Source organism: Eucalyptus grandis, chromosome 8, assembly GCF_016545825.1.
Source record: "Eucalyptus grandis isolate ANBG69807.140 chromosome 8, ASM1654582v1, whole genome shotgun sequence".
Taxonomy (NCBI): Eukaryota; Viridiplantae; Streptophyta; class Magnoliopsida; order Myrtales; family Myrtaceae; genus Eucalyptus; species Eucalyptus grandis.
Window position 1 is genome coordinate 20,046,745 of NC_052619.1, and position 21,018 is coordinate 20,067,762.

The following is a 21,018-nucleotide window of genomic DNA, read 5'->3' on the forward strand; positions in this document are numbered from 1 at the left end:
ACGCTTAATTTGTAGATTAAGCCCCCTCCTACTTCTCCCATGGATCACTTTACTCAAGTACTTTCAGTTGGAATCAGAGGTTCAGCTCTTGGGCCATGGTTTGTTGCAGAGGCATTGGCCAAGTGTAAGGAGTGCTACAAGACCAAGAAGATCTCTGTTTCTGTATGTGTTTGCCTCTCTGTACTTGGGCTAACATTTTAGTCTGACAGTCATGGATATTGAGTACACTAAGGATTGCAGTTGTGTCTAAAGAATCTATACTTTGCGTAAATGTGTTGATTCTAAGTGGCAACCAAGTTGAGTTGCGATAAACTGCTTATGATGTTAAATTAACAGATTGATCTTTATTTTCTTGTGATAGGAAGCAAGATGCATGGCTTTTCAATTCATCTGGTTTAATTACGTCGTGCTGTGGATGCTTCCTGACCCTTTGCTATTGATTAAATAAGGTTTTGTCTTTTCTTCTTGTCAATTCGATAAGCTTAGTGACACACAATGCCAGCCGGAGTCATAGTTGAAGTTCATCATAGAGGCCTGGCAACAGGTTTTATTACTTAATTCAACTTAAATATGATTTATGTGATTTTCAATTTGGAATGTAAATACAGCTGTTATATAGGTTAAAATCGATGGAGTGTTTTTGATTTATTATCCCGACTTGCTTCGTGAAACTAAATTAGGCTCCTTTGATGTTTGCGAGATAGTTGAGAGTAGGCGAGTGCTCAAGTGGACATATGCATATGGTTATTATCTACCAGAATATGATCATGCTAAGAAACAATTTTTGAGTATTTGCAAGCTTTGTATTGGAGAGTAGGATTGTGGATAGACAATGGCCATGCATATCCTTCTTGTTTTCCTATTTACTTACATGAAATGGTTTCTTTACCGGTGAGGCGAGTCCGGATTGGAAAGGCTTCATCGGTGTGAAGAGAAGGAACTTCACCAGTTCCTTAGTGATGAGAATCCTTCTAGTAACTTTAATGACTTCCGCACCAAGTTAGCTGGACTTACTAGGTATCTTCTTGTCGATTCAATTTTCATAATTACTCGAGTAAAATATGTCCGTACAAATTACAATTGTGTACAGTAAATTTTATTTAGACTTGAGTCCCTAGATATCCATCTATGAAATGGGAAATAGTTAGGCTACGCTTTTAAAAAAAAAAAAGTGTCTCATAAAGGAGGGGGGATAGGCATTCTGTCATATACGCAAATGCCTGCCCATTTTGATTCTAAATAGCACATGAAAATACTAATATTCGAATTGGTGATTACATTCCTTTCGCCAAAAAATGTGCTTTATCGTTTTTAGAGAGAGCATGATATGTACCAATGAGCAACTTCTTCCTGCTAAATTAGTGTATGTAATATTCCTGCGCAATCTTCTTTTTGGCTTCATATATTATGTAACTTCCTTTTTATTAATAGTTGCTGCCGTGACCTGGATTCCATTATGTATATACGGTGGTAGGTTGAGGATCCACTATCGAGGGCAACAAAGTAGTTGAAGCGGCTTCAAAGGAGCTCACCCGATTCTTTGGAAACACACATTCTTTCATTTGAAGTAAATATGAGAAAGCGGAAAACTTTGCTTGCTTTTCAGGTAACTTTGCCTGGGGTTACTTTGCTTCTTTTTTCTTTTGTCCAGTGACTTTCTTACTCTTGAAACTTCTTGAAACATATTGTTCGGAGTAACTTAATGACGAGCTGATAAATGTTATGTTTCTTTTTCCTATATATGTGCTGCTTGCAATTTAATTTTCTACTTAATTCCATTTTAATATATGCATCTTTATATGCTGCTCTTTTCATAAACCCAGTCGGTGAAGCAGCTGCTCCGGTTGGACGTGGAAAGCCCTGACACACATAGGTGCCTTGTTAGTTTCTCTCTAGTTTGCACTCGAGATATTTTATCATTCTCATATGTCCTCTTAACTCCTTGGGTTGAGCTGTTGATATATTTGTCGCATCTTTTGGGTGTCTGTAAATTTTGATGCAAGTCATAGTATGTTGATCTGTGTTGCTGCTGCTTTTTCCTCAATTCTTTTCAGTGGTGGTCTATATTGTTTCCCCAGTTGCTAGAGACTTTGACGGCTTGGTGTTGTTCTTGATGGGTGCTTCTTATGCTGCAGTTAAAGCTTTTCCACATAGTTTAATTCCATGGCTACCCCAGCTACTGACTCTGAGAAACTTATTTGCACTGTATTTGAAGCTGAACGACTAGAAATCAGATTATTTACAACCTGTCTTTTGGACTTGCTATGTCTTTCTTGTTTGTTTTTTCAATATGACAGTCTTTTAGTGTGACATTCTGAAATTCGACCCCATTTCGATAAAGTGAAATGGGCATTTCGTCGATGTGCCTATGGCCCTTTTTCTCTGAACTAATCATTCACGAGTTAACTAACATATTGGGTGAAGTCGTTAAGGGATGTATCTGTAGTAAAATCCCTAAAAGCTACCTAATTAGTTTCATTGGGCTAAAATCACGTCGATCGACTTTTAACCACGAAATTGAACTCAATTTCGGGAATCAAATTTTTAGCGCGTCATAATTCTTTTTTTAGGACATTGTCGACCGTCTGTCAAATTATTGACGAGTCCGAAATTTCAATAAAGAAATTATCGGAGGAAAATTGAAGACCAAAAGAAAATGAAAAGGGAAAGAGAAAAGAAAGAAAATAAGAATAATGGTGTTTTTTTCTATTTTATTTTTCTCTCTCTCCCTCTCTCTTCTTCTCTCTCTTTTTCTCTCTTTTTCTCTCTTTTCTCTCTATCTTCTCTCCCCTCTCCCTTTCCCCCTCGTGCGGATTTCCCCCACTGCTTGCCCTCTCTCTCTTTCTTTTCCCTCTTTGATCGGTCAATGATTATCTCCCTCTTCTCTCTCTTCGCTCTCTCTTCTTCCCACCCCACGTGACCGCATTCTTCTTCTTCTTCTTCTTCTTCATTCTTCGCGGTTCGAACAAAAGCGGAAGACCGAAGACCAGAGGAGCTCATCGGACTGCCGTCGCGCTCCGCCGCTCGCCACCGTCCCACGCCGGCACCGCGCGACGCCCGCCCGCACAACGCCGCGCGTTCCGCCGGCCATCCCTCGCGCCCGGGCGTCCTCCCGAGCGAATCCGCCTCGCCAACCCCGTTCCGCCCCCCCGTCCAGCCGCCTCCAACCGCCGTCCCCGACCCCCGGCGTCCCCTCACCTTCCGCCGGCCTTCCCTCGCCGTCTTGGCCACCGGAGCAACTCCGGCCAGCCCAAGTCCGCAAACTCACGAGTGGGTATCCAGCAACTTTAGGCCCGCTTTTGGGCAGGTTTCCGGCCCCGAACCCGAGTCGTGCTTTAGGAAGTTTTGTTCCTCGCGTCACCCCCGTCGGATTGATCCGATTTGCACGCGATTCCGGTGAGTAATCTCACTAATCCCGGATTAGTTGGCTAATTATTCTTAAGGTTGGTTTAGTTTTAATTAATTATGTTCAGGTGGTTAGATTAGAATAGATTAGCGATTATTAGCCAATTGTGATGCGATTTTGATAAATTGATTGTGTAATTAGCAAGTAGACGTGGTCTACTATTTATTGGAAGTGTCTCGGGATTTTTCCCGACCCTTCGTGGGCTTCAATTAGGCTTTTCGGGCCTAAGTGGAATTTTTAGTATTTAAATATTAATTTTCGGAATTAAATTAAATAATTATTTATTTTTCGAAAATTCAACCGAGATGGTCTGGAACCATAATTTTATGCTGGTGACCGTGGTGAAGTCTGTTTGTTTGATTGGGCTTTATTTTGTGCTAAATTGAATTTTTAATATTTATTAATTAATTTTCGAAATTAATTAATTAGTTATTTATTTTTTGGAAATTAAGATTTTGATGGCCAACGACCGAAATCTCGTGCTGATCGTCTTGGCGCAGTCAATTTATTTATTTGAGTTCTACGTTGCATGAAATTGAGTGAATTTGAAAGATTGATTAGTAGATGGCCGAGTATGTTTATTTAGCATTTATAATGCTTTGATTGAGTTGTAAAGTGGATGGAGTTATGAGAGAATTGGAAATACTCTGGGATTGAACCGATCAGACATGGTGTATGGACCTACGTGGTTCGGTGATTGAGACATCACTGGCGAAAACGGCGCCTTAAAGAACGCACGTATCAGTCTAATACATACATTATTGTGGACCTATGTGGTTCGGTGATTAGGATATCACTAGCGAAAACGGCGCCTTAAAGAACGCACGTATCGGTCTAGTACTCATATTGTTATAGGCATGTATGGTTCCGTGATTAAAGACATCACTGGCGAAAACGGCGCCTTAAAGAACGTATGCACTTGTCTATTAAATACATTGTTATAGGCATGTGTGGTTCGGTGATAATGGACCTCACTGGCAAAAATGGCGCCTTAAAAACGCACACAATTGTCTATTGAGTACATGGTTATAGGCATGTGTGGTTCAGTGACTAAGGATGTCACTGGCGAAAACGGCGCCTTAAAGAACGCACGCAATTGTCTAGTGGATAAATCACTTTGGCGAACTTGACGCCCGAGAGTATTGACCTAGAATGGTCCGTCTGACATGTAATCGACTAGATCGATTGATCATTTCTTTGATTTGATGTTGTGAATTGATTAACTGAATGGAAATGACTGTGAGTGGTCTTGTTGGCATATAGTCGACTAGGTTGATTTGATCGATGCTTCGATCGGTGATATGATTGCTTGGGTGCCTATTATAAATTGTACTGACTTGCAGGTGGGATTTGAGGCCAAGGTAAGTCCTCTGACCTATGCGTGTTTAGGCAGCCTATAGTACAATGATTTACTAATCGGGCCTTAGTGGGGTAGAACTCGCTGAGACGTAGTCTCATCCCAGTTTGGGGAAAACATTTTAGGACCCTGCTGAGGAGCTGAGGAGGAGGAGTTTGAGAAGGAGAACTCAGAGGTGAAACTGGAGGAGAAGTATTTTTGGAAGAAGAAGATAATTCCGAGAGAGATCTTGAGTACAATCCAGATGGACCGAAATTTCATCTTCTTTTCTGAATTCCATTTTGATGTGAATAGAGTAAAGTAAAAAGTTGTGATGAGTTGTGAAGTACTCTGGTTTATGTCATGTATAAAAGTTTGGTTATAAGTTTCAATATGAAAAATATGGCCCTGCTTTTCTATCCCATTGTTTTATTGTCTGGGGATTTATAACTGCTTCCGCATGTGCTTAATAATAAAAAGGGTCGGCGATACATAGTCCTGGGATATCGCATTTTAAAATTGACCAAGTAGAAGGATGTGTGCGTGCCCAAGGATCGGCGTATGACATCAAATTTAAGTGGTATCAGAGCGAAGTTGAAGATTGGAGTGATAAGGAGCGATGACCATGGGATAGTTAGTAGGAAAGGCCTTTAAAATCATAATTGGTGCATGTTTGTGTTAGCTGGATGCTAGAATTGTTTGTTGTGTGTGAATCGCTCACCTTCTAATCCAGTGTGGATTTGGAAGACAGGTTTCAGTGTAAAGGCTGAACCATGAGTGATGAGGAGCAAAGGACTCCTAAGAGGCATACCATCAGACCTATTACTTGGGGTGGAACGCCGACATGGGTCGGTGCCTGAGGAGGTCGAAGTGGTGGTAGAGCGCCGGCTCTAGCCAACGCAAGTGAAGGAGTACCGCCGTAGATCAGTACTAGTATAGCAGCACCGAGCGATCCTAGGCTTGATGGGATTGTTCAGGCGCTAGGGAACCTTGGAAAATTGTTGGATCAACAAGCTCAAGATCGAGCCACCTCTGTTGCCGCTGTTCATGCTACCGCCAGGGTAGTAACCGTTGTTGTTGCCGCACCTGCTAATGTCCAACCTGGAATTGTGATCAGGGAACAAGCCACCGCATTTGGGTTAGGATTCAATTCAAGTAGAGAGGACAATCGACTGGGGAAGAGGCCAATGTCAGAGGAAGGGCATTCCATTTCACCCAACCAGAAGAGTAGGTTCGGAAAGTCAAGATTGGGTCGGAATAACATGTGTCACTTATGTGGAAGGCGACACGGAGTAGCCCCATGCCATTCAAGGTCAAGTACTTGTTTTGGGTGTGGCCAACCAGGTCACATAGCCATGAATTGCCCTAGAAAACAAGGGAAACCACAACAGTTGCCGCTGCCGCCGATAGAACAGAACAAAGGGGACACGCTGCAAGACGTTCAGTGGGATAATTGGATTAAGCCTTTTAGGGCAAGGAAGGGTGTAGGCTATCACTCAGCAGGAATCAGAGTACTCGTCGAACGTGTGTTAAATTTGTGGGAAAAAGCATGAGTCAGCCCAGTGTTCGAGTATAACCGGAGTGTGCCACGAATGTGACCAGTATAGCCATTGAGTGAGGGATTGTCCGCGTAAATCCAGGAGAACATGAGTGTAACTGTTGTTGGGAGAATGCCACTATGATGGCTAAAGGAACATGAATGGACCGACCTTGCATCGATCAGAAGAAGAGTGTTTTTGAGGTGTTTTTATTATAGTAACGTAACAAGTTGGTGAGTAAAGGTTGTAGAATTCCCGTTGTGGTATTAAAGCTGTAAAAAGAAGAAACTTTGACTATAGTCGTACTTGACTAGTTACCTATGTATAACTTTGATACCATATATAAAAAGGTTTGGCTCGAGGAGCTTTTGTTGTAAGGAAGCGTTGTTGTAATGAGATTCAGTTTAATCCGTCAACGGAGGAAAATTTCAAATTTATCAGAAGTCGAGGAAGGCCCTTGATTTCCCTAATCTCGTCACAAGAGGCAAACCATTGGGTAGACGAAGATTGCTTAGGATTACTTGACGGTTGTTTGGGATAGGACAAATTGGAGAATTGAAGAAGGAGGACATCTTAGTAGTCCAAGAATTTATTGAGGTGTTGTCACAGAAATTGTCAAACCTATCAAAAAAAAAATATAACTTGTGATGAAATTAAAACCCGAGGCGGAGCCACTCTCTAAGACTTATTATCAGAGATCGTTTTCTGAATTGTTAGAACTGAGGGTTCAAAGGTGAGGATTGTTGAATAAAGAATTCATGCATATCAGTGCATTACCTTTGAGAAACATTAGTTTGTTTGTGAGGAAAAAGAATATGGTTCGTTGCAATCATGCATCAATTATTGGCAACTCAATCAGGTAACGATCAAGAATATATACCCTTTGCTAAGGATTGATGACTTGTTTGATCAACTGCAAGGAGCGTCAATATTCACGAAGATCGACTTGAGGGCCGAATACCATCAATCGAGGATTAAGAAGGAGGATAGTCCTAAGTCGGCATTTCATACCTGGTATGGTCATTATGAGTTCACAGTGATGCCATTCGGGTTGATGAATGCTCCAATTGCATTTATGGATTTGATGAACAGAGTGTTCAAGGAATACTTAGATCAGTTTGTGATCGTGTTCATAAATGATATCTTGGTCTACTCGAAAAGTGATGAAGAGCACGAGAATCATCTGAGATTAGTGCTCCAGATTTTAAGAACACATCAATTGTATGCTAAGTTTAGCAAATGCGAGTTTTGGTTGACTCGTGTTGCGTTCTTAGGTCATGTGATTTCCGGAGAAGGAATCTCCATCGACCCAAGCAAGATAGAAGCCGTGATCAATTGGCAGAGATCGACATCGGTGACGAAATCATAAGTTTTCTAGGATTAGCAAGTTATTACGTATGGTTTGTGGAAGGGTTCTCATCGATAGCGTCGCCTTTGACAAAGCTCTTGAAGAAAGAAGAGAAATTTGTACGGTCAGATAAGTGCGAGCGTAGTTTCCAAGAACTAAAAGAAAAGCTGACTACCACATCTGAACCGATGATTCCATCTGGTCCTGGAGGATTCGAGATCTATAGTGATGCGTCATTCAGGGGATTGGGTTGGGTGCTGATGCAACATGGCAGAGTTGTTGCGTACGCTTCCCGTCAATTGAGATCTCATGAATTGAATTATCCGATGCATGACTTAGAACTTGCAACCATCGTATTTGCGTTGAAGATTTGGAGGCACTACTTGTGCGGAGAAAAGTTTCAGATTTTCACAGACCATTAGAGTTTCAAGTATTTGTTCTCTCAGAAGGAGTTGAACATGAGACAGCGCCGATGGGTGGAATTGCTGAAGGATTACGACTGTGATATTCTATATCACCCAGGAAAGGCGAACAAGGTCGCCGATGCATTGAGTCGGAAGTCTTCAATAGCACAAATCTTGGTTAAGGAGTGGAACTTAATCGAGAGAGCTCGGGATTTGGAATTCAAATTTGAGGTAGGCCATCTCTCGAGTCTTATGGCCACCCTCAGAATTGAACCGGATATTCAAGTTAGAATCAAGCAACTCCAACCAACAGACCCAGATATACAAAAAATTCTTCAGGAAGACGCAGATAAAAGGAAGGCTGATTTTCATATTGCTGATGACGGAACTCTAAGGTTTCAAGGACGTTTGGTTGTACCTGACGATGTCAAGCTTAGAGAAGAAATTTTATCTGAAGCACATCGTAGCAACTACAACATTCATCCTGGAAGTACCAAGATGTATCAGAACTTGCATCAACACTACTGGTGGTCAGGTATGAAGGCGGACATCGCTAAACATGTGGCCAAGTGTTTGACTTGTCAGCAAGTAAAAGCCCAACATTGCAAGCCGGGAGGATTTCTGCAACCTCTCGTGATCCCAGAATGGAAATGGGAGCATATCACGATGGATTTCGTGACTAGACTACCAAGGAGTCAAAGAGGAAATGATTTGATTTGGGTAGTAGTCGATAGGCTGACAAAGTTGGCTCACTTCATTGCAGTTCGAAAGGACCTGAGTTTGGATAGACATGCAGACCTGTATGTGCGTCAAGTGGTTTGTATGCATGGAGTACCGGTTACGATAACATCTGATAGAGACCCGAGCTTTACTGTTGCTATTTGGAAGAGCTTGCAGAGTGCTTTAGGTACAAAGCTTCAGTACAGTACGACGTATCATCTTCAACGGATGGCCAGTCTGAAAGGAAGATTCAGACTCTTGAAGACATGCTGAGAGCGTGTGTAATAGACTTCAAAGGGAGTTAGGAAGATCAACTTCATCTGGTGGAATTCGCCTACAACAACAATTATTAGCATAACATCAAGATGGCTCATTTTTAAGCGTTGTATGGCAGAGCGTGCAGAACTCCAGTGTGTTGGGATGAAGTCGGAGAAAGGAAGATAACAGGCCTAGAGTTAGTTCAGCAATCAGTAGATGCTGTGGCAGTGATCAGAGACAGATTAAAGACAGCGCAGAGCAGGCAGAAAAGTTATGCAGATAAATATCGAAGGTCTTTGGAATTCCAAGTTGGTGATCATGTTTTTCAGAAAGTGTCACCAATTAGGGGAACTTCGCGCTTTGGTAAGAAAGGCAAACGAAGTCCGAGGTACGTAGGTCCGTTTGAGATTCTTGAAAGAATCGGAAACCTAGCGTATCGTCTCGCGTTGCCGCCAAGATTGGCGCAAGTTCATGACGTCTTTCACGTGTCGATGTTAAGGAAGTACGAGTCTGACCCGACCCACGTGCTCAATTTCGAGGAATTGGACGTGGATGACCGTGTGTTATACGTGGAAAGCCCGGTTCAGATTGTTAATCGTAAAAAGCAAGTTCTGTGTACAAAGACCATTACGTTGGTCAAAGTGGTCTCAGCAACACCACGGTCAAGGAGCAACTCCGAGACTCGAAGAGTCGATGAGACAGTTGTACCCCCGCCTTTTGAACAAAGTGTAATGGTTTAAATTTCGAGAACGAAATTTTTATAAAAGGGGAAGAGTTGTGACATCCTGAAATTCTACCCCGTTTCGATAAAGTGAAATGGCCATTTCGTCAACGTGCCTATGGCCCTTAGTCTCCGAGCTAATCACTCACGAGTTAACTAACCTATTGGGTGAAGTCGTTAAGGGATGTATCTGCAGTAAAATCCCTAAAAGCTACCTAATTAGTTTCATTGGGCTAAAATCACGTTTGATCGATTTTTAACCACGAAATTGAACTCGATTTCAAGAATCAAATTTTTAGCGCGTCATAATTATTTTTTTAGGACATTGTCTCACCTTTCGTCAAATTATCGACGAGTCCAAAATTTCAATAAAGAAATTATCGGAGGAAAATTGAAGACCAAAAAGAAAATAAAAGGGAAAGAGAAAAGAAAAGAAAATAAGAATAATTGTGTTATTTTTATTTTATTTTCTCTCTCTCCCTCTCTCTTCTTCTCTCTTTTCTCTCTCTCTTCTCTCCCCTCTCCCTTTCCCCCTCGTGCGGATTTCCCCCACCGCTTGCCCTCGCTCTCTTTCTTTTCCCTCTTTGATCGGTTAATGCTCTTCTCCCTCTTCTCTCTCTTCTCTCTCTCTTCTTCCCCCCTCGTGACCGCATTCTTCTTCTTCTTCATTCTTGGCGATTGGAACAAAAGCGGAAGACCGAAGACAAGAGGACCTCGTCGGACTACCGTCTACTCCGCCGCTCGCCGCCGTCCCGCCGCCCGCACCCGCACCCGCGATGCCCGCCCGCACAACGCCGCGCGTTCCGCTGGCCGTCCCTCGCGCCCAGGCGTCCTCCCCCGAGCGAATCCGCCTCTGCCAACCCCCATTCCGCCCCCGTCCAGCCGCCGTCCCGACCCCTCGGCGTCCCCCTCACCTTCCGCCGGCCTTCCCTCGCCGTCTTGGCCACCGGAGCAGCTCTGGCCAGCCCAAGTCCGCAAACCCGCGAGTGGGTATCCAGCGACTTCGGGCCCGCTTTTGGGCTGTTTCCGGGCCCCGAACCCGAGTCGTGCTTTGGGAAGTTTTGTTCCTCGCGTCGCCCCCATCGGATTGATCCGATTTGCACGCGATTTGGTGAGTAATCTCACTAATCCCGGATTAGTTGGCTAATTATGCTTAAGGTTGGTTTAGTTTTAATTAATTAGGTTTAGGTGGTTAGATTAGAATAGATTAGCGATTATTAGCTAATTGTGATGCGATTTAGATAAATGATTGTGTAATTAGCAAGTAGACGTGGTCTACTATTTATTGGAAGTGTCTCGGGATTTTTCCCGACCCTTCGTGGGCTTCAATTAGGCTTTTCGGGCCTAAGTGGAATTTTTAGTATTTAAATATTAATTTTCGGAATTAAATTAAATTATTATTTATTTTCTGAAAATTCAACTGAGATGGTCCGGAACCATAATTTTATGGTGGTGACCGTGGTGAAGTCCGTTTGTTTGATTGGGCTTTATTTTGTGCTAAATTGAATTTTTAATATTTATTAATTAATTTTCGAAATTAATTAATTAATTATTTATTTTTTGGAAATTAAGATTTTGATGGTCAACGACCGAAATCTCGTGCTGATCGTCTTGGCGCAGTCAGATTATTTATTTGAGTTTTTACGTTGCATGAAATTAAATAAATTATGATATTTTAGGGATCTACCCTAAATTGTTTGAAATTGAGTGAATTTGAAAGATTGATTAGTAGATGGCCGAGTATGTTTATTTAGCATTTATAATGCTTTGATTGAGTTGTAAAGTGGATGGAGTTATGAGAGAATTGGAAATACTGGGATTGAACCGATCGACATGGTGTGTGGACCTACGTGGTTCGGTGATTGAGACATCACTGGCGAAAACGGCGCCTTAAAGAACGCACGTATCAGTCTAATACATACATTATTGTGGACCTATGTGGTTCGGTGATTGGGATATCACTAGCGAAAACGGCGCCTTAAAGAACGCACGTATCGGTCTAGTACTCATATTGTTATAGGCATGTATGGTTCCGTGATTAAGGACATCACTGGCGAAAACGGCGCCTTAAAGAACGTATGCACTTGTCTATTAAATACATTGTTATAGGCATGTGTGGTTCGGTGATAATGGACCTCACTGGCGAAAATGGCGCCTTAAAAAACGCACACAATTGTCTATTGAGTACATGGTTATAGGCATGCGTGGTTCGGTGACTAAGGATGTCACTGGCGAAAACGGCGCCTTAAAGAACGCATGCAATTGTCTAGTGGATAAGTCACCTTGGCGAACATGACGCCCGAGAGTATTGACCTAGAATGGTCCGTCTGACATGTAATCAACTAGGTCGATTGATCATTGTTTTGATTTGATGTTGTGAATTGATTGACTGAATGGAAATGACTGTGAGTGGTCTTGTTGGCATATAGTCGACTAGGTTGATTTGATCGATGCTTCGATCGGTGATATGATTGCTTGGGTGCCTATTATGAATTGTACTGACTTGCAGGTGGGATCTGAGGCCAAGGTAAGTCCCCTGACCTGTGCGTGTTTAGGCAGCCTATAGTACAATGGTTTATTAATCGGGCCTTAGTGAGGTAGAACTCGCTGAGACGTAGTCTCATCCCAGTTTGGGGAAAACATTTCAATACCCCGCTGAGGAGCTGAAGAGGAGGAGTCTGAGAAGGAGAACTCAGAGGTGAAACTGGAGGAGAAGTATTTTTGGAAGAAGAAGATAATTCCGAGAGAGATCTTGAGTACGATCCAGATGGACTGAAATTTCATCTTCTTTTCTGAATTCCATTTTGATGTGAATAGAGTAAAGTAAAAAGTTGTGATGAGTTGTGAAGTACTCTGGTTTATGTCATGTATAAAAGTTTGGTTATAAGCTTCAATATGAAAAATATGGCCCTGCTTTTCTATCCCATTGTTTTATTGTCTGGGGATTTATAACTGCTTCCGCATGTGCTTAATAATAAAAAGGGTCGGCGATACATAGTCCTGGGATATCGCATTTTAAAATCGACCAAGTGGAAGGATGTGTGCGTGCCCAAGGATCAGGGCGTGACATTTAACACATACAATTGTTCATCTTGCAGTCATTTGCATGGGAAGTCTCTTTTAGAGGCAAATGAGTCATTCCTTGATAAGCATAAAGGTATCCTCAACATCAGACAATTTTCTTACGTGTGTTATAACATGTTCTAAGTGTGCTTGGTCTTTTTAATTGTGTGTGCAGATTCCTTAATGCACAGGGCAGCTGCTGCAGAAATGCTGTATCTTTGGAACCCAGCAATAAGGGCAAGGCTGTGAAATTAATTGAGGATTCAAGCAACAACTTGGTGCAAAGGTACTGTTTGGTGCAACGAAGGTCTACCATCTTCATTTCATTTGTTTTGGACTGTTTTACGCTGCCATCCCCTTGATAATCTGTTGAGCATATCCATGTTATGTTGCATAGAAATGGAGCGCTTGGATCAGTTAAGGAATGGAAACTCAAGGATTGTATTGTGGTTCACAAGCTACTCTCCTCAGTAGTAGTTGATATCGATGCTGCGTCAAGTAAGTTTTGATCTCGTCAACTGTTTTTGGTTAAAGTTATGCTTAAAATGTGGAGTATCTGTTGGAATAATTGTAGTAGCAGCAGTATAGGGTAGCAAGTGGGTGGCTGGGTGGGTGTGTGTAGGGGTGTGAGAGTCAGGGAGGGATCTCGTCGGTGAATTTCGTTACTTATGACCATTCTTCTATCCCTACTTCCTTATTGGCCTACTCATTTTACTGAATACAAAGATGGGATATTATGATTGGATAAAGCTAGATTTGACTTTTGAGATGGTGTCTCTGACACTTGTAAAATACATCTTCAACAGGATGGAAATTATGTTGTGCCGAATACTTCCCGCACTCCACGTATTTTGAAGGAAGTCGCAGTTCTGCAGTTCTAAAGTCCTCGTACAACCAGATTTCTAGTAATCCTGAAAATGGAGTCAACCATCCTGCGGGTGGCATAAGCATGGATTCTCTTGCGCCAAATGGAAAACTGGAAGCTTATAAGGACCTCTTTATCTAACAAGTGAAGTTGAAAGCTCATTTTGGGCAACGTAATTCTACATTCATCGGTATGCATGAGAGTTAGTTCACAGCAATAGCCGCGGCTTGGGAGATAGTTTGTTCAACCACTGGGGAAGTATCATTCATGGGGCCTTTTCCAGTTCATGGCCATTCTGTCGCTTTATTGGATTGGCATTTGCTTCTGTTCTTTTTGGCCTCCCTCTCCCTCTCATCTTGGAATTTGTTTTGCTAACTGTGTATAATCTTCCTCCACTTTCGTTTCCGGTCGGATTCATAGCCTTGTGTGTCTGGGCATGAATGAGAAAAGGTGGCGGGCTCCATGGGAATATGCATTAAACTAAGGTTTCCCTTTTTGCATTGTTAGTTTTACAATCTATAGGAGATCCCTGAGGTGGAGCCACAGGAGAAATTTTCGAGAACGGATGCTTCGTCAGCCTTAAGAACAAGTGGCCTCTGCAAACTTACTTCTGGAGACATGTTGTACTTCCCTTATTTATGTCCACCATTGTTTTTCCTTTGTATAAACATTGCGTTCTGTGAAAATTTTTGGAATGAGAGATGTTACAAATGATAGATTTTGCATCAATAAGACATGCTCTCCTGGGTTGGTTTTTGTTCTTCGTTTTCTAGTTTCAGGTCATGAAAGTTTTCTATTTTTTGGTTAAAGTATGCAAGTGAGTGATTCGGGCCTTGGCTCTATGTTATCCTTGCTAATATGAACCTCCTAATTTATATTCTTCTTTGGTTTTTTCGTATCACTAATGAAATGGATGAAGACAAGTGGTCTCCTAATGGGTTGTTGTTGGAGAGGAGCCATATGTTTTGCTGGACGTGATCTTTTTTCTGGTACAGAAATTTTCCTAGATTGTAGGGGAAATGTTTCATTTTCTTTTTCTTTCTTCTAGTTTTCCCTCTTACAACCTTCAAAGAAATTATCTCTTGAGGCCTTTGGCAATTTCTCCTGCTTTTAAGTCATCTGAAACTCTGAAAATAAATTTAGAAAATTCGAAAATAATGGTATGCCATTTTTGCTGTTTTCACACCAAAATAAGAAGGTTGAAATTATGTAGCCTCATCTCCCTTTTTAGACCACAACCGGAATAGTAACATGAATGGCACGAAATATGTAAGTTCAAGAAAAAGCCATTTTTCTTTTCTGAGTCCCAAACCGACCACCTGCGCAATGCTCTCTCATATCTTGTGAGGGATGATGTGGAATGATCTTTGATACTGTGTACACAGTGCATCTTAAAAGTTGTGCATTTGTATCACTTTTAAAAATAAATATTACTTGTATTGCCTATAAAAAATTAATGAATAAGAGATTTTTAACATTCATAAAAATATTTAGACAAGCATAATTGCAAGGGATGGAGAGAACTTTTCATGAACTAATTATTTGAATTGATATAAGTGATTAATATTAAAAAAATACTTTCCAAATCTATGAAACAAACAGAATCTAAAACAAAACCAAAGACTAAATTGCTATTGCTCTATCCATTATCAGTTTTTGTCCATCACGTTCTTCCAAATTTTATTGCTCATCTATCTTCAATCTTTTTATTTAAAATAGGAAAGATAAAAACTAAGTTGTTCTCTGCAAATATCAGCAATTTTTTTACCATATTGCTACAACTTTGATTACACACTATGCTAGCTATTTCTTGATCAGCCTTGGGTAACTGTCTGTAACAGCAATAGTACTGAGGTCCTCCATTTATCTTAAGCATGCCCACTCTAGGGCTCCAAAATAGGAGAACATGACACCATGAATAGTTACAGTTTATCGCAATTTACGTGATTAAATACACCATCTGCTGTATTTTCAAACAGGCTATATACATCATTACCATTATCCCGAGATAGGATCTGTGCGCAAAGATTCCTTTGCCATTGCAGCACCCCCAGATCGTTTCACGGGACCCGGCGTATGAGCCGAGCATTCAACTTCGACCTCACATTTACATGTCCTGAGAAGGTGGGACCACTCCCAAGCAAGAGATTCACTTCTCCGTAGTGTAGTGTAGCAATGGTAAATCACCCGATACGTCGCAAGAGAACCTCTTTGCAGATATAACCTCTTGCTACCCGTGCCAAGTCAATACACGTCTCTGCGAAGAGGCCCTGTTTCATCGTAAGTCTGATGAGCAAACATTGTAGATGGAACATTCATGGGCAGCTCCCTTATGCAAATTCTTGAGCTACTTGAAACTCGTCCTCAGTTCTAGCTGTCTCTGTCAGATTGCGAAAGCCTGCTGCTCTCGCTAATCTCACTTTTACATAGGGGGCATGAAGCATTGATCTTTAACCATTTATCAATGCACTCAACGTGGAAGACATGGTGACAAGGTAGCTCTTTTAGTTCATCGTTATCTGCATATCTTGACAAGCAAATACAGCAAACCTGCACAAATACAATGGCAACATCACTTTGTCTGCTTGAAGATAAATATCATGCCTAGCTGCCGATAATAAGCATTTGTCACTTGCTGCTATCATGATAGTTTCACCATGTTAAGGAACATATAAGCAGATGTGAGGCGAGGCCTTTCTTTTTAGGATGTGAAATCAAATTCTAGCCCTACATTATAGGTCAAAATTCAGCAGGAGGGTGCTTGAACTCCAGAATTGGAATGGGAGGACATAAGTGGGTTTTATGCTTACCACGTCTTCTCCCGACAAGAAACGCTCCTTTTCTGTCCCTGGAGCCAAGACCCCGCCTTCACTTCCTCCTGTGTTAAATTTCTCGCCGTCAGCATTTAAGTCTTGCTTCACCTTGAATTTGTAGATAGGAAGAGCATTGATGGATTCTGAGGTGGCTCCTCTTGTCTGCGAAAAGTCTTCTCGGATGCCCAGAACAGACATTATGCAAGGTAGGCAGCAACAAATTGTTGCACATAGTATAAAAGGCATGGCATATCCAAGACAGCTAAAAGTTAGAAATACTATACATAACCTGCAAATAACCTGCAAAAGGGCCACAACACATATATTTCATCAAGCACAGCAATTACATGTATAGACAGAACAGAACAGTGTCCCCATAAATTGGTACCTATACAGTTTCGGAGCATCAGAAGGTGAAGAGTGACCTCTAAAAATCCACACATTGCCGACAGCAAACCATACAGCAGAAAAACAGTCTAAGGCCATCTTGAAATGGTCCACCAGCCCACTAATTCTGCAAAAACGAAATTAGCTGTTGATTCCATCTATCATAGATTGTACAGACTAGGTTATTCTGAATGATGCCAATAATCCCACAACGTGCAAATTGAAATTCAATTTGAATAGATGAGAAGCAATCATCATCCATGAGTAGCATAAGAAACGATTGAACTTTACCGTGAACTTAGAGTGTCCACAATTTGGCCATTCCATGATGCCGATTCTTCAGAATGTTGATTGACCTCATCTGTGCACTGTGTGACAGAGATAGCTGTATAAGATCTAGGCTCTGATTGACTGCTATGAGAAGTCCCTCGATGGGATCGACTGGACTGCTGATCACTACCACGGTTGCCAGAATGATAATGCCAGTAAAGAATAGGCAGCGTTGCCACACAACCAGATGCATAACCTACAACCCATGCAAATAGTGGAGCCTCTGGATTTTCATGTCTTGACAATGACAAAACCACTATGGATGCTATAATTTGACCCACGGTGACAACTAACTCCATTGAAATCCATAGTCCAGAATTCAATGGACTTGTTCGATGCTGGTGGTAATCATCACTCCTTCTCGTGCTAGAGGAATTCACGGAGTTCAATCTGTTTGATGAATTTACAGTTGTTTGATCCGCAAGGGCTGGCATGCTAGGCGAAAGTCCATCCTCATCCTTTATTAAGTCTACCCTGCGTTGCTGATCACCATAAGATGCTGTCAATGAGGCGTCCCCATTTCTCTTTACATCAATTATGTGCTGATGACCACTACTACTCTCCACTTGTTCCATTAGCAAAGGATACCGATCTATCTGACTATCTCTATGTCGTTCGGGACCTCGCTCCAACATCCATGTAATTCGACCGAAAGACAAACCTATATGGCAGGAGTGTCCAACATTGTAAGTTAAAAGTCACGAGCTTCCTGTCTTATTGAACTTGCTCCAATGAATAATAGCTCCAAAAACATATGAAAAGTTTATCATCTTTCAACAGAACTCCTGACACTTGGCATCCGGCAAATGTCAACAAATAAACCAATCGTCAAGCTTCTCTTCTAAGAATCCTCTAGAATAGGAGCAACATATATCATTATTATCATTACCACGAGCTCATTAAACTCAAGAAACAGCAATTAAAGAAGAACAGCGAAATTGCAGACTGCGTCAAGCGTGCTCTCAATCTGTGCCTTCAGGAACCAGGCCAGCGCGAGTTCCGACTTCCTCAACTAGTAGTGCCCGACCATGCGGCCCTCGTCTAGGCCAGGTTCGCGATCGCGCCTTTCCCCAGCTCCTCCATCGCCTTGAACGCGGCTTGGAACCGAGGCTCTATCTCCTCCACGAACTCGTCCCGTGAACCCGATTCGGCTCATGTCCAAGGAAAAGCCCTAGCTCCGGTACTGGTGTAGCTAGTCCACGTACCTCGTCCACAACGAGCGGGAATCCTTCTCCAGCCCTCTAGCCCGCGCCTCTCCTTCTTCGCTGCACCGTCGGCCCTGCCCAGGTCCACTGAGATCTCCCCCACGACCGATCGGGCCAGGGACAGGGACAACACCCGGTCGACGGCGGGGAGCCTGGCGCCACTCGGGAACGAGACCGAGGCCGCCTCCCACCTGCCGGAGGCCAACGGCTTCGCGACGGAGGCCAGCGGCGTCTTTGGCCTAAGGGAGGGGGAGGATGAGCAGATGCTAGAGACGGAGGACGCCATGGGCGGCGGCGGCAGCTCGGAGTCAGAGTTGATGACGAGTTCGTCGGAGGGAGGCAATCGGACGGAGGCCCAAAAGTTGCCGAGAGATTCTCCGCATTGGAAACAGTTGGAGGCGAAGGTTTGAGGAACCAGCTGCGACTGGTGGGGCTCTTGGAGGAGGCGACGTGCCAGAGGCAGATGACTGGCGAGGCGTTTTGGAGAGGCGGAGGCGGAGGGGGTGGGATTCGCTGAGAAGGAAACAGAGGAAGTAAGCGCAGCTCGTTCGTTCTCTCGTTTGCTCTTCCACGAGAGAGAAAACCTAGAAAATTCAAGTGAGGTGAGAGAAAATTTAAGCGGGAGCGCAGCGCATTTATTACGCACCGATCCGTCCGTCCTTTTTTTCTGCCACCCCAGCCGAGCCGAGCCACCAGCCGAGTTATTTGAGAGAGAAGAGAGAGAAAGAAGAGCTGACTCGAGGATCTGACACCATCGCCTACGTGGAGACACGTGTCGGATTCTAAATGGTCTTACCCTATGCCTACGTGGATCCGAAGTGATGATAGACACTGAACAAAACACATCAATCAAATTCTTCTTTTTTTGGGGGGGAGGTTATATCACATCCATTGAAACGTCGAGACGGCCCCACCTATTGATTTGAATAGTTCAGCGACGAATTCAAACGCAAGAGCAAGAAAAACTTCTGCTCTCAAAATTAGCAGGATAAGTTTAAAGAAAGAAAAAGATTCAAGCAAAATCTAGAAACATAAAGCAACCAGGATGCATTAAGATAGAACAAGAGCATGATCTCGAATCATCATCCAAGTAGCCAACGATTTCGAATCGGCAAAGGAATCCAATAAAACGACAAAAACCAAGAGGTAGTGGTCGATAATAATCCTGATATTTCCTTTTCTAGGGTCGACATATAAAACATACAAAAGACAAAAAAAAAAATAATAATAATTCCAAGGTCCAAGATAAACACTCTGCCCTAACCGTGCCAAGCCATTAAATTTTCTATTTCCTCTTACGCGAGTTTCGCCGAAAACTGAACACGGGTCTCGTATCTTAATAAAAAGTCTTGTCAGTTAGTAACGTTATCCATTAAGATGGCATATCCTCAGCATCAAGATTGTCGGTCCACATTAAACCCTAAAGATTCCGAACACCAGTCCCTACTATTAAATTCAAACTGCTTGGCGACAAGAGAGGAGGACGACGAGGAAACAGAGGCTCGAGAGAAGAGACCACAAAGGCTAAAAAGGCATGTGTGGCTACAAATTGTTCAACCCTTAAATGAATAAAACAGGAAAAAGGGAAATTCATCAGAAATACCTGACATTCCATATATTGCATGATGCTAGAACTGGCGAATATTAAGTTATAGTCCATATATCGCACCAAACAATAATTAATTCAATTAAATATCGCAAGCACGTACTAAGCTCCAGCAAGCGGAACGTTAGGGTAACCTATGGATTGATTTAAGAAGGTGGATAGAAAAGAGCGGCATACCAATCATGCACCCGCCGAAGAACAAGGCCTGGACCAGCCCTACCTTGTACTTCTCCCCGCAAACCAGCCCCCACTCGGTCACGATGGAGCTCTCGCCGCCCTTCGCCCACTCCCACAAGCCCAGGCCCATGAGCCGAAGATCCATTACAGGTTTTTGCATTAAGCTTGGAGAATCTCTCCTTTCATGGAAGACCAAGAAGCAGACAACCGTATCATTATCTTCAGCCAGAATATTGAGCTATGGCAAAGACTACCTGTGAGATTATATGGACACGGGGATTACTTCAGGATCTTGGGATAAATTTGAAGGTCTGACAAAGTTGTTTAGTGACAATGATGCAGCACTCAAACTTGCAGCGAATCCCATAGTAAATGAAAGAACGAAGTATATAGAAGTGGACTGTCATTTCACTCGGGAAAAATTCAGGAAGGGATAATCGAGACAAGAGGGATTGGAATGGCAGAGCAACCTGCAGATATTTTCACCAAGCCTCTATGTCAAAGACAATATGCATATCTGTTAAGCAAGCTAGGCATCTTGGACATCTACCAACCACCAGCTTGAGAGGGAGTGTTGGAAGATATGCATCAGATCCTAGAGATACGCTCGGAATCATGCTTGATTATGATTGTGCATAAATTAGTTAGGAATTTAGATTGAGATTAGATTTGATTTCAATTGATTTCACAAAATATATTTTTGCCATTACTATATCTTTTCTGTATCATATTTACAGAAGTCTGTACAACAACAATATACAATGAAATACACATTTTTTCCAGAATTCTCTTGTCTTCTCCAAAACTTTACGTCTTCTTTCAAAACAAAACAAAACAAAGT

The 21,018-nt window shown here is 42.4% G+C and overlaps 1 protein-coding gene and 1 pseudogene across 1 annotated transcript in view; both read right to left on the reverse strand.

Moving 5' to 3' along the window:
* Window positions 1-20,322, reverse strand: part of LOC104448359 (organic cation/carnitine transporter 4) — a 36,456-nt gene extending 16,134 nt beyond the window's left edge. Inside the window, 1 exon segment of the mRNA XM_039299717.1 lies at window positions 20,178-20,322. Coding sequence (XP_039155651.1) covers window positions 20,178-20,322 — 145 coding nt within the window.
* LOC120287808 lies at window positions 15,977-17,075 on the reverse strand (annotated as a pseudogene).
* Window positions 20,323-21,018: the final 696 nt, after the last annotated feature.